The sequence below is a fragment of the Ornithorhynchus anatinus genome, chromosome X1, assembly GCF_004115215.2.
Source record: "Ornithorhynchus anatinus isolate Pmale09 chromosome X1, mOrnAna1.pri.v4, whole genome shotgun sequence".
In the NCBI taxonomy this organism is placed as follows: Eukaryota; Metazoa; Chordata; class Mammalia; order Monotremata; family Ornithorhynchidae; genus Ornithorhynchus; species Ornithorhynchus anatinus.
Genome location: NC_041749.1, coordinates 5,585,745 through 5,600,296, shown reverse-complemented (window position 1 = coordinate 5,600,296; position 14,552 = coordinate 5,585,745). Strand labels below are relative to the sequence as shown.

General features: G+C 46.0%; 1 protein-coding gene across 1 annotated transcript in view; it reads left to right on the top strand.

Annotated features, from left to right (window-relative positions):
- The window catches only part of TPO (thyroid peroxidase), an 80,963-nt gene that overhangs the window by 33,719 nt on the left and 32,692 nt on the right, over positions 1 to 14,552 (top strand). The window contains exons 9-11 of the mRNA XM_039910147.1: positions 2,744 to 3,002; positions 7,454 to 7,624; positions 9,569 to 9,806. Coding sequence (XP_039766081.1) covers positions 2,744 to 3,002; positions 7,454 to 7,624; positions 9,569 to 9,806 — 668 coding nt within the window. The remainder of the gene's footprint in view (positions 1 to 2,743; positions 3,003 to 7,453; positions 7,625 to 9,568; positions 9,807 to 14,552) is intronic.

Below are 14,552 nucleotides of genomic sequence, written 5' to 3'. Positions count from 1 at the left end.
CTCTGGAATTTCTTTGTCAAGGTGGATTTTTGTTTTGTTTTCTTTTGGGTTTTTTTGCTCTCTTCTGGGATAGAAATCAAAATGATGTGAAGGCTAGGGATGGAAGAGTTGTCATTAAAGTAGACTGCACTTGAATTTGAAGTTTTCTCATAACCCACAATGTATAAAGGACATATGATTTAAGGTGTGCCCTCCCTATGGAACAGGATGAAAGTTACATACATTTGCACTTCAAAATATTTTATTTTTAAAAGACCACAGGCCCTGATTAAAGAACCACACATTAGTGTCAGCCTGTCACCTGGATATAGAATCACAGGGATATTATTGATAACTTTGATAAAATATCAAATAAATTGAATCATTTAAAGCACAAATTAACACACGAGGGCCACCTTTGCAAATTGATATGATTCTCTGCTTCACATTTAAAAGGGTTCTGAGAAGACCAGATTCTTCTGTAGGTGATCTTTGTCGCAACGTGACTTTGGTGCTTCGATGCAAGACGCCAATTCTGTTCAACCCACTACATAGTTTTTGTTATGTCATGGTGAGATTTGTTTAGGTCTTCTTAACTGAGACTACTGAGCAAAGCACAGCAGCTTCCATTTTGGGGCTGAAAAGCAGACTGAATGGGTTTGTTTTTCTTGCATCCAGGAGAGTCTGTTAAACTCCGTTGCTACCCAGCAGCTCCAGACACGGAGTCTAAATTGGGAGAGAAACAAATTACTAGGTCACGGCAGCTAAACGGCCAAAGGTTTAAAAGATAAACTTTGGTTTTGGGACACTGATTCTGCTCTCTCCTCCCTACTTAATCTTCCCCTCACCCCCAAACTCCCACTATACTCCAGCCCAAACAAATGGCTCCTCCAATATCAACTAACTGTAACTCACTCCTTCCCGCACGTGCCTGGAACTCTCCTCTCATATAATAATGTTGACATTTATTAAACGCTTACTATGTGCAGAGCACTGTTCTCAGCTCTGGGGTAGATACAGGGTAATCAGGTTGTCCCACGTGAGGCTCACAGTTAATCCCCATTTTACAGATGAGGGAACTGAGGCCCAGAGAAGTGAAGTGACTTGCCCACAGTCACACAGCTGACAAGAGGCAGAGTCGGGATACAAACCAGTGACCTCTGACTCCCAAGTCCGGGATCTTTCCACTGAGCCACGCTGCTTCTCTATCACTCTCATCTTCCAATCCCTTCTGAAATCATATCTTCTTCAGAAGGCCTTCGCTGACTAACCTTTCATCCACTCACCCGTTTTCCTCCTCCCTAAGGCTTCGCCCACTCAATTAGTATCACCCCTAAGCGCTTGAATACTCCCACTGCTCCTATGACCAGAGCACTTACGAGCACATAATCAAACCCGGTGGATTCCCTTACCTGTAATTTATTTTGATTTCTGTCTTCCCTCCTGGATGGTAAACTCCTTGAGAGCAGGCATTATGTCTATTTCCAGTGTAGTTCATTCATTCATTCAATAGTATTTACTGAGCGCTTACTATGCGCACAGCACTGTACTAAGCGCTTGGAATGGACAAATCGGTAACAGACAGAGACGGTCCCTGCCCTTTGACGGGCTCACGGTCTAATCGGGGGAGACGGACAGACGAGAACGATAGCAGTAAATAGAATCGAGGGGATGAACGTCTCATTAAAACGATAGCAAATAAATAGAATCAAGGCGAAATGCTTAGTGGAAAGAGCCGGGGAGTGGGAGTCAGAGGTCATGGGTTCTAATCCAGATTCCACCACTTATCAGCTGTGTGACTTTGGGGAAGTCACTTCACTTCTCTGTGCTTCAGGTACCTCATCTGTAAAATGGGATTAAGCCTGTGAACCCCATGGGGGACAACCTGATTAGCTGGTATCTATGCCAGTGCTTAGAACAATGCTTAGCACATAGTAAGCACTTAACAAATATCATCATATTCCAAGTGCTTAGAACTCTGCTGAGTACAGTGCTCTACATAGGATAAGCACTCAATAAATACCACTGACGGATCGATAAACAAAATAACAATAATAACTGTGTATTCGTTAAGTGCTTTCTATGACCTAGCGCTGTGCTGTTTTGGTAAATACAAGATAGACAATAATAAATACCAACATAAAAAATGGAATAGCTAGGAATGAGTAGAAGTCTATTTAGGTTCCAAATATCTTAAATCCGAGCTGAAGCAAAAATCTATATTGGAAATGTGCATTATCTTAGGCACAGTAGTCCTAAATGGCCAACGTTGAATTTTTTAATTAATAATGTATAAATTATGCCACCCAAAATATGTTAGTTGCTCAGATGCATTTCATTTAGCCCCCATTTCTTTTTAATTGCAGTATTGCTAATCCAAATAAAAAATACATTTATTTAGTAAAATCCTCCTCTCCTAACAGATCTGAATCTGAATCTGGGGAAGTCACTTCACTTCTCTGGGCCTCAGTTACCTCACCTGTAAAATGAGGATTGAGACTGCGAGCCCCATGTGTGTCCACCCTGATGTGTTTGCATCCACCCCTGAGTTTAGCAGAGTGCCTGGCACACAGCAAGCACTTAACAACTACCATCATTAAAAAAAAATACCAACATTATTATTATCCTTCTCTTATTACCCTTTCAATCCCTGTACCAGAGGGTTTGACATGAGAACTGAGGGAATCACGCTCATGTAGAGCGTGGGCTAAATCTCCATCTGCTAAACCGGAAAACGTCCATTTATTCTTTCCCTTTCTTTCAGATTATAACCATCCGGGACTACATTCCCAAAATAATCGGACCCGTGGCTTTTGAGCAATATATCGGTCTTTACGGAGGATACGATCCAACCGTGAACCCTACGGTGTCGAATGTATTTTCAACGGCTGCTTTTCGCTTCGGCCACGCTACAATTCACCCCGTCATAAAGAGACTCGATGCACGGTTCCAGGATCACCCAGACCTCCCCCATCTGAATTTACATGAGGTTTTCTTCAGTCCTTGGAGAATTATTAAAGAAGGTAATTTCTTTTTTTCATCTGGACCGCGTGTTTTCCATTATTATGGTGATTTCCTCAGCTGCACTTAATTACATTCCTGAATCTTTGGAGGCCAAGAACATTAGTTAATTGTACCGGGGGTTCAGCTTGTTGAATGCTGTCCAAAGAATCAGTGTCCACTGGGTTGAATTATTTTTTGCAGTGGCCTTTTGTGGGTAACTCACTCCGGTCTTCATTAGAAATAATGGACATTCCTTCATTCCTGAAATTCTGAGTCAACAGGCTTCACTTCTCCAACTCAAAGTTGAATAAGAGGCCGGGACTACTTACAGAAATCGTTCCCGATTTTATGTGCCGTTTAATTTTAAATGTAAAATGTGTCAAGTCTCTAGAGAAGCGGCGTGACTTAGTAGAAAGAAGCTGGACCTAGGAGTCGGAGCATGTGGGTTCTAATCCCGGCTTTGCCACGCGCCTGCTGTGTCACCTTGGAAAAGTCACTTGACATCTCTGCCCCTCAGTTTCCTCATCTATAAAATGGAAATTAATCCTACTCCCTCCTATTTAGAGCAGCGTGGGTGCTCTAAATATTGGGAGCAGCGTGGCTCAGTGGAAAGAGCCTGGGCTTCAGAGTCAGAGGTCATGGGTTCGACTCCCGACTCTGCCACTTGTCAGCTGTGTGACTGTGGGCAAGTCACTTCACTTCTCTGTGCTTCAGTTACCTCATCTGTAAAATGGGGATTAACTGTGAGCCTCGCGTGGGACAACCGGATTAACCTGTATCTACCCCAGCGCTTAGAACATGAGAAGCAGCGTGGCTCAGTGGAAAGAGCACGGGCTTTGGAGTCAGGGCTCATGAGTTCGAATCCCAGCTCTGCCACTTGTCGGCTGTGTGACTGTGGGCAAGTCACTTAACTTCTCTGGGCCTCAGTTCCCTCATCTGTAAAATGGGGATTAAGATTGTGAGCCCCACGTGGGACAACCTGATTCCCCTATGTCTACCCCAGCGCTTAGAACAGTGCTCGGCACATAGTAAGCGCTTAACAAATACCAACATTATTATTATTATTATTAGAACAGTGCTCTGCCCATAGTAAGCGCTTAACAAATACCAACATTAATTATTTAGAGCGTGAGCCCCGTGTGGGACAGGGACGGCGTCCAAACTGATGAACTTGTAACTACCCCAGCTCTTGGACCGGTGCTTGGCACATAGTAAATGCTTCACAAGAAGCAGCATGGCCTAGTGGAGAGAGCAAGGGCCTGGAACTCAGAAGGACCTGGGTTCTAGTCCTGGTTCTGTCACTTGTCTCCTGTGTGAACTTGGGCAAATCACTTAACTTCTCTGTGCTTCAGTTACCTTAGTTATAAAATGGAGATTAAGACAGTGAGCTGCTTTTTTTTTAAGTATTTTTAAGCCCTTACTATGTGCTTGTATCTATCCCAGAATTTAGTGACAAAAATAATAATAATGTGGGAATTTGTTAAGCACTTACTATGTGCAGAGCACTGTTCTAAGCACTGGGGTAGATACAGGGTCATGAGGTTGTCCCACGTGAGGCTCACAGTCTTCATCCCCATTTTACAGATGAGGGAACTGAGGTCCAGAGAAGTGAAGTGACTTGCCCACAGTCACACAGCTGACAGTGGCAGAGCTGGGATTCAAACCCATGACCTCTGGCTCCCAAGCCCGGGCTCTTTCCACTGAGCCACGCTGCTTCAATACCTGTAGTACAGTACCTGCCACATAGTAAGCGCTTAACAAACACCAGATGAAAAAATGGACCATCATTATCAAATACCTTCATTTATCCAGTCCTATTTATTGAGCATTTATTGTGTGCAGAGCACTGTACTAAGCACTTGGGAGAGTACAATATTAACATAAACAGTCACACTCCCTGCACTCTATTATACTGACCCCTCCCAAGCCCTTAGTAACAGTCCTCTGAACACAGTAAGTGCTCAATAAATATGATTAAATGTCTTACCCCACTGCTAAATATTAATGAATACGGTTTGACCTCCTACTCTGTGCATAGTACGGGACTAAATGTTCGGGAGCATCCAATAGTTTTGTTAGACAACAGTTCTTCCCTCAAGGAGCTTACAGGCTATAAAAATGACGGTATTTGTTAGGTGCTAACTATGTCTAGCGAGGAGATTTATTTCACAGAACACAGAAATGTTAAGGATAAGGCAGGTGTCCATGTTTATTGACCTATTCGGGGCACTCTCCTATAGACAGTTTTGGCTTTTGATTGAAATCCGCAGGACAAATGAAATGAACGTTACCGATGGTTAAACTTTCCGGGGATTGTACAGGACAGGTAGATTCTACCTTTTTAAAGTCACGGGACACTAGTTCTGCTCTATCCCAGCTCTGCCACTCGTCGGCTGGGTGACTGTGGGCGAGTCACTTCATTTCTCTGTGCCTCAGTTACCTCATCTGTAAAATGGGGATTAACTGTGAGCCCCACATGGGGCAACCTGATGACCCTGTGTCTACCCCAGCGCTTAGAACAGTGCTCTGCACATAGTGAGCGCTTAACAAATACCAACATTATTATTCTTATTATTGTAAGGAATCAGCATGTGTAGTGGATAGAGCGCGGGCTGAGAGTCAGAAGGACCTGGGTTCTAATCCCAGTTCCACTATTTGTCTTCCGTGGGACTTTGGGCAAGTCACTTCCCTTTTTTGGGCTCAGTTCCCTCATCTGTAAAATGGGGATTAACACCGTGAGCCCTATATGGGACAAGGACTGTCTCCAACCTGATTTTCTTGCATCTACTGTCATCGCTTAGTATGGTGCCTGGCACATAGAATGCACTTAGCAAATATCATTATTATTATTACTGATATTATTTATTGATATCAAGCACCATACTAAGTGCTGGGGGAGATATAAGGTAATCAGGTTGTCCCACGAGGGGCTCACAGTCTTACTCCCCAATTTACAGATGAGGCAACTGAGGCACAGAAAAGTTAAGTGACTTGCCCAAAGTCACATGGCTGACAAGTGGCGGGGCCGGGATTAGAACCCATGAGCGCTGACTCCCGAGCCTGTGCTCTTTTCATTAAGTGCTTACTAGGTGTCAAGCACTGTTCTCCCACTGGGGTAGATACGAGTCAACCGGGTTGGACACGCTCCCTTTCCCACGTGGTGCTCACCATCTTCATCCCCATTTTGCAGATGAGGTAACTGAGGCATAGAGAGGTGAAGTAACTTGCCCGAGGTCACACAGCAAACAAGTGGCAGATCAGGGATTAGAACCCAGGTCCTTCGACTCCAAGGCCCGTTCTCCTCGTGGAGCCAAATGACGGCAGCCGGAATAAAGGTGCCTCACCACTTCTTGTTTGGTCCCAACCCAAGTCTGCAGTAGGTCTGACTTTTAGGGCACTCACTGGCTGAGGAGAAAGTGAAGCCACGGAAAAAGAAACTAAAAAAAATCTCAAAACTGAATGGAAGTGAGAATGCTCCAGCTAGGGTACTGTAATAATAATAATAATGATAACGATGGCATGTGTTAAGCACTTACTGTATAATAACGATGTTGGTATGTGTTAAGCACTTACTACGTGCAGAGCACTGTTCTAAGCGCTGGGGGAGATACAGGGGAATGAGGTTGTCCCACGTGAGGCTCACAGTCTTCACCCCCATTTTACAGATGAGGGAACTGAGGCACAGAGAAATGAAGTGACTTGCCCACAGTCACGCAGCTGACAAGGGGCCGAGTCGGGATACGAACCCATGACGTCTGAGTCCCAAGCCCGGGCTCTTTCCACTGAGCCACGCTGCTTTACCAAGCACTGTTCTAAGCGCTGGGGTAAATATAAGGTTATTGGGTTGTCCCATGTGGGGCTCACAGTCTCAATCTCCACTTTACAGATGAGGTCACTGAAGCGCAGAGAAGTTAAGTGCCTTGCCCACGGTCACACAGCAGACAAGTGGCGGAGCCGGGATTAGAACCCATGACCTCTGACTTCCAAACTCGTGCTCTTTTCACTTGGCCACGCTCCTTCTGTACTCCCCCAAGTACTTAGTACAGTGCTCTGCACACAATTAAGCCCTAAATAAATACCACTGATTAATTGATTGAGAGAGATATTTAAACAAGAGCACCTGGGGTAAGCTTAGCAATTTACTCCCTCTAGACTCTGAGCTTGTTGCGGGCAGGGAAAGTTCCTGTTTGTTGTTGTACTCTCCCAAGCGCTTAGTACAGCGCTTGGCACGCAGCGAGCGCTCAATAAATACAGTTGAATGAATGGATAATCAGGAAAGTCTTCACTTGGGAATCAGACTTTTAGTTAATTATTTGGTCAGTTCATTTAATTAGATATGGTGTCTGTTAAGTGCCTGTAATGTGACAAGTGCCGTGTTTGGAATAATCGGCCGGAGTGAAATAGAGTTTTTTATTTCTTTAGGACTTTCAGAGGATAATTTTTTTTTCTACATTTTTCTGAACATCACCAGGTGGTTTGGACCCACTGCTGAGAGGTCTTCTGGCAAAATCAGCCAAACTGCAGACCCAGGATCAGCTGATGAATGAAGAGTTAACCGAAAAGCTCTTTGTGCTGTCCAATTCTGGGGCCCTGGATTTAGCGTCCTTAAATTTGCAGCGGGGACGTGACCACGGCCTCCCAGGTAGAAGCCTTTCTTTTTTTTTTTTTTTCTATTTCTTTTATGGCTCACGAAACCCCCAGATAACGTTGTCACTGTTGGGTAAAAAACAAACATAATATTGGATGTGTTGACGAAACAAGAACGCGCTCCAGGATTCACGGTAAAAAACTCTGCTGGCCCAGATTTGATAACAATCCAACAAGTTGTTAAAAACAACAGGCACGTGTTAGAAATATAGGATTGTGTAATGGCTGAGCATTTCTGCCGTTTCCTTCCCCTGAGGATTGGCATAGAGTACATCATTATTTCAGTGGCCGGTATAGCAATCAGTCGGTTGTATTCGTAGAGAACTTACTGTGTGCAAGGCGCTGTATTAATCACTTGGGAGAGTACGATATAACAAGAGTTGGTAGGCACGTCCCCTGCCCACGACATGCTTCCAGTCGAGAGGGGGAGGCGGATATTCCTATAGATAATTAAATGAATAAATCACAGATATGTTCCTAAGGGCTACGGGGCTTAGGAAAGGATGACTAAAGGGGGAAAATCCAGATGCAAGGGTGATGCGGAAGGAAGCAGGAGGATTAGGAAACGAATGCTTAGTTGGGGAGGGCCTCTTGGAGGAGACATACTTTTAATAAAGTTTTGAAGGTGGGGAGAGTGACGGTCTGTTGGCTATGAAGAGGGAGAGCTCTCCAAGAGAGCGGCGGGACGTGGGCCAGGGGTCGGAGGCGAGAGAGATGAGACCGAGGTACTGGGAATAGGTTGGCATTATTATTGATATTATCATGTCCCATCAGGTCATTTCCCGATTCATAGCCACTCCATGGTATACATTCTCCGGAACGTCCAGTCCTCTGCCGTAATTCTGCGACCTTTCTAACAGTTCTTCCGTTATCGCGGTTATGGTCTCTAAAAATAATAATGCTGGTATTTGTTAAGCACTTACTATGTGCAGAGCACTGTTCTAAGTGCTGGGGGAGATACGGGGGAAGCAGCGTGGCTCAGTGGAAAGAGCCCGGGCTTCGGAGTCAGAGGTCATGGGTTCGACTCCCGGCTCTGCCACTTAGCTGTGTGACTGTGGGCAAGTCACTTCACTTCTCTGTGCCTGGTTACCTCATCTGTAAAATGAGGATGAAGACAGGGAGCCCCACGTGGGACAACCTGATGACCCTGTATCTCCCCCAGCGCTTAGAACAGTGCTCTGCACATAGTAAGCGCTTAACAAATACCAACATTATTACTACAGGGTGATCAGGTTGTCCCACGTGGGGCTCACAGTTTTCATCCCCATTTTACAGATGAGGTAACTGAGGCCCAGAGAAGTGAAGTGACTTGCCCACAGTCACACAGCTGACAAGTGGCGGAGCCGGGACTTGAACTCACAACCTCAGTCTCTTTCCACTGAGCCACGCTGCTTCTCAAGCCATCTAGCTGCTGGTGTGCCTCTTCCACCTTTTCCCTGGACTTCCCTAGCATTCATAAAATAATAATGTAGGCATTTGTTAAGCGCTTACCACGTGCAAAGCACTGTGGTAAGCGCTAGGGAGGATACAAGATGATCAGGTTATCCCACGTGGGGCTCACGGTCTTAATCCCCATTTTTCAGATGAGGGAACTGAGGCGCAGAGTAGTGAAGTGACTTGCTGCATTAGTGTCTTCTCCGGAGATTTAAGCCTCCTGATTACGGAGGAGTGAAATGAGAGGACTGGATTATAGTGTATAATAATAATGTTGGTATTTGTTAAGCGCTTACTATGTGCAGAGCACTGTTCTAAGTGCTGGGGGAGATACAGGGTCATCGGGTTGTCCCGCGTGAGGACAACTACTGGTATAATCACTGACCTCGACGTAGCGTTGTGACTTGGCTCTTAGAATCCCTGCGCTTCACGTCATAATTGTTTCACAGGCGTGTTGGTAGGACGCGGCGAAATACAAATGTCTCGGGGTTTGTACAATTTGTAGGTTACAATGATTGGAGAGAATTCTGTGGCTTCCCGAGACTGAAGACTCGCACTGATCTGAACACGGCCATTGCCAACAGCAGTTTAGTTGAAAAAATCATGGAGTTGTACAAGCATCCCGACAACATCGATGTCTGGCTGGGGGGTCTAGTGGAAAATTTCCTTCCGGGTGCTAGAACTGGCCCATTATTTGCTTGTATCGTCGGAAGGCAAATGAAAGCTCTGAGAGAAGGTGACCGGTAAGTACTGAGGACAAGGTATCTACTTGTACGATTTATCTCCTGCACCGGGAAATGATGTTGATGAGATGTACATCGCCTTGATTCTATTTATTTGCAATTGTTTTAATGATGTTAATTAATTAATTAATGTTGGTATTTGTTAAGCGCTTACTATGTGCCGAGCACTGTTCTAAGCGCTGGGGTAGACATAGGGGAATCAGGTTGTCCCACCTGGGGCTCACAGTCTTAATCCCCATTTTACAGATGAGGGAACTGAGGCACAGAGAAGTTAAGTGACTCGCCCACAGTCACACAGCCGACAAGTGGCAGAGCTGGGATTCGAACTCATGAGCCCTGACTCCAAAGCCCGTGCTCTTTCCACTGAGCCACGCTGCTTCTCTGAGATGTTCATCCCCTCGATTCTATTTATTGCTAGTGTTCTCGTCCGTCCGTCTCCCCCGATTAGACCGTGAGCCCGTCAGAGGGCAGGGACCGTCTCTATCTGTTACGGATTTGTACACTCCACGCGCTTACTACAGTGCTCTGCACAGAGCGCTCAGTAAATACTATTGAATGAGTGAATGTATATCGAACGTACAGAATCATCTAGGGAAAAATGGGCAACAGTTCAAAGAAGTTCATCTCGATTGGCTCCTGGGACCATGTTCTACCTCTGCCATACAATTTCTAGGGAGTCCAAGATGATTGAAATTTTGATGAGTTTAAGGAAAAAGCCTACGTGTGAACTTCTTGTCTGTGTATTATGTGGAATCCTGTCACCTGGCTCTTTTTGACTTCATTCGCATTTCCCTTTTCGTCGTATATTTTCCTTTCCATTGTCTCCACTACCTCGCGATACTTGAGATTGGATCTGTCGGTGAAACGAAACAGAAGCACCCGATCGCTGGTCTCTTTCAGTCCGTCAGTCGGAGACCGTAGGCCCGTCACTGGGCAGGGATCGTCGCTATCTGTTGCCGAATTGTATAGTCCAAGCGCTTAGTACAGTGCTCTGCACATAGTAAGCGCTCAATAAATACTATTGAATGAATGAATGAATTTATCGAGCGCTTACTGTGTGCAGCGCACTGTACTGAGCGCTTGGAATGGACAAATCGGTAACAGATAGAGACGGTCCCCGCCCTTTGACGGGCTCACGGTCTAATCGGGGGAGACGGACGGACGAGAACAGTGGCGGTAAATAGAGTCGGGGGGAAGAGCGTCTCATTAAAACAATAGCAAATAAATAGAATCCACCTTACAGTCTCCAGAACCTTAGCCTTCCGCTCCCTCCACACGGTCTACCTGGCCCAATATCCCACCATTTCACTAACGATAAAGGCCCAGGCTCAGCCGATGTATTATTTTGATTACTTTCTATAGACGAAGCCCAATCGATAAAATAAATACCTTCAAATAGTTTACTAAAAGCAATCAGCAGTATTTCCTGAGCGCTGTATAATAATAACGAGGGCGTTTGCTAAGCACTATGTGCCAAGTACTGTTCTTAGCACTGGGGTAGATTTATAATAATAACTGCGGTATTTTTTTAAGCGCTTACTACGCGCCAAGCACTGATCTAAGCGCTGGAGTAGATACAGGGCAATCAGGTTGTCCCAAGTGGGGCTCACGGTCTGCATCCCCATTTTACAGATGAGGTCACCGAGGCCCAGAGAAGTGAAGTGACTTGCCCAAAGTCACACAGCAGACAAGTGGTGGAGGCAGGATTAGAACCCATGACCTTCTGACTCCCAAGCCTGTGCTCTATCCACTACGCCATGCTGCTTCTCAGCATACATGGCAATCAGGTTGTCCCCCGTGGGGCTCACAGTCCTAACCCCCATTTTACAGATGAGGTAACTGAGGCACCGAGAACTGAAGTGACTTGCCCATAGGCACGCAGCTGACAAGTGGCGGAGTTGAGAATTAGAACCCACGACCTCTGACTCCCAAACCCGGGCTCTTTCCACTAAGCCACCCATGTTTTCTCCGTGCAGAACACTGTACTAAGCACTTGGGAGAGTGTAATGTAATAATAGTTGGTAGAGACGGTCCAGTCACTTGACTTCTCTGTGCCTCAGTTACCTCATCTGTAAAATGGGGATTAACGATGAGCCTCCCGAGGGACAACCTGATTACCCTGTATCTCCCCCAGCGCTTAGAACAGTGCTCTGCACATAGTAAGCGCTTAACAAATACCAACATTATTATTACACTGCCTGGCACAGAGTAAGGGCTTAACAAATCCCGTAATTCTTCTAAGAGCTTGGGAGAGTAAAATGCAACACAGTTTGATGTTGTTCCTTGCCCACAAGGCTCTTGGAGACTAGAGGAGGAGCCACACGTTAAAATATACTAGAGATATGTTGTAATTGAATAAAAACATACTTGAGAATAATAATAATAATGGTACTTGGTAGGTGCTTACTATGTGCCAAGCACTATTCTAACTGCTGGAGTAGATATAAATCAATCAGGTTGGACCCAGTCCCACATGGGGCTCACGCTCTTAATCCCCCCTTTTCCAGATGAGATAACCGAGGCCCAGAGAAGTGACGCGACTTGCCCAAGGTCACGCAGCAGACATGTGGCGGAGCCAGGATTAGAACCCAGGTCCTTCTGACTCCCAGACCCGTGCTCTATCCACTAGGCCCTGCTGCTACTCTACTTATCGATTTGCTCTTCAAGATACTGAAAGAGACAAAATTGAAAGCCCGCTTCCTCCGTTTCTTTCCGGCTTTTCTCATTCCCAATTCGGTCTCGAATTGATAAGTTATTTCTCCCGAAACAATGCCTTATGCTGTGTTGTGATCTTTTTTTCCCCTCCACATTCCTGTGCTCATTCTTTGGAGTTTGAAATGTCACTGTGCTGCAAGAATGTGACAGGGTAAGACACTAATTAAGAAAACAGCATACTACTTTAGCTTGTGTTTTGTCACATAAGCATTCCATTATCTTCTGTTGAAACACATCTCTTTTTAATCAGGCAGGCAGAGAAATAAGACAGATTTCTGGAGCAATTCTGTTCATTTCTCATCCGTTAACTTTTCATAAATTAGAGACTTGCACATGGTAAAAATGAGAGTTTTCCATTCTACCTGGTTTCCCCTTTCTCTGCTAGGCGGGGAACGGGTTCTGCGGGAATCCTGCAATAGGGAAAATCTGGTTGCATTAACGCCGGTCCAATCAACTGAGCCTGAGCTTCTTTCCTCACCCCTCTCTGGGCAGACGCCCGCTATCGCAAAGAAATTCCCTGACGTGGGTCACCACGTTCTTTCCGCACTACGTAGTGAATGCAGAAGATCCGAGTCCTAATCGCGGTTCCCCCACGTGTCTGCCGTGTGATCTTGGCCAATAATAATAATGTTGGTATTTGTTAGGCGCTTACTATGTGCAGAGCACTGTTCTAAGCCCTGGGGTAGATACAGGGTCATCAGGTTGTCCCACGTGAGGCTCACGGTTAATCCCCATTTTACAGATGAGGGAACTGAGGCACAGAGAAGTTGAGTGACTTGCCCACGGTCACACAGCTGACAAGTGGCAGAACCGGGAGTCGAACCCATGACCTCTGACTCCGAAGCCCAGGCTCTTTCCACTGAGCCACGCTGCTTCCCCTAAGCAGAGGCCAAGCCGCTTAGCTTCTCTGTGCCGCAGTTCCCTCGTCTGTAAGACTGGGAGCCCGGTGTTCATTCATTCAATAGTATTTATTGCGCGCTTACTATGTGCAGAGCACTGGACTAAGCGCTTGGAATGTACAGGTTGGCAACAGACAGAGACGAGCCCTGCCCTGTGATGGGTTTACAGTCTAATCGGGGGAGACAGACAAAAACAATAGCAATAAATAGAATCAAGGTGACGTGCAGCTCATTAAAATAAATAGGGGAATAAAAATATGTACAAATGAGCGGAGGAGCTCAGTGCTGAGGGGAAGGGAGAGGGGGAGGAGCAGAGGGAAAGGGAGGAAAAGAGGGCTTAGCTGAGGGGAGGCGAAGGGGGGTCAGGGAGGCAGCAGAGGGAGCAGAGGGAAAAAGGGGAAGCTCAATGTGGAAGGCCTCTCGGAGGAGGTGAGCTCTCAGTAGGGCTCTGACGAGGGGAAGCGAGTTAGTTTGGCTTAGGGGAGGAGGGAGGGCGTTCCGGGACAGCGGGAGGACGTGGCCCGGGGGTCGACGGCGGGAGTGTGGAACGAGGACTTTGCCCAACCCGACTGTTTTACCCCAGAGCTTAGACCGGCGTCTGGCACATATAGTAAGCACTTAACGAATACCACTCTTATTATTATCCCAATTACTCCGTATCTAGCCCAGGACTAAGAATAGTGCCTGGCACATAGTAAGATCTTAACAATTACCACAATTATTACGATTAACGATTATTATTACCATAGTAAGCACTTAACAAAAAAATGGAAAGGAAGCAGCGTGGCTCAATGGAACGAACCCGGGCTTGGGAGTCAGAGGTCACGGGTTCAAATCCCCGCTCTGCCACTGGTCAGCTTTGTGACTGTGGGCGAGTCACTTCCCTTCTCTGGGCCTCAGTTCCCTCATCTGGAAAATGGGGATGAAGACGGTGAGCCTCACGTGGGATAACCTCATGACCCTGTATCTCCCCCAGCGCTTAGAACAGTGCTCTGCACATAGTAAGCGCTTAACAGATACCAACATTATTATTATGTAAAGACAAAAGGGGGGCTGCAGAGCTGAGTATATTTCTTCAGGGATGAAACAATGAAAAATCTGCATTCTTGGTGGTTTTGGATGTTTCTTTTTC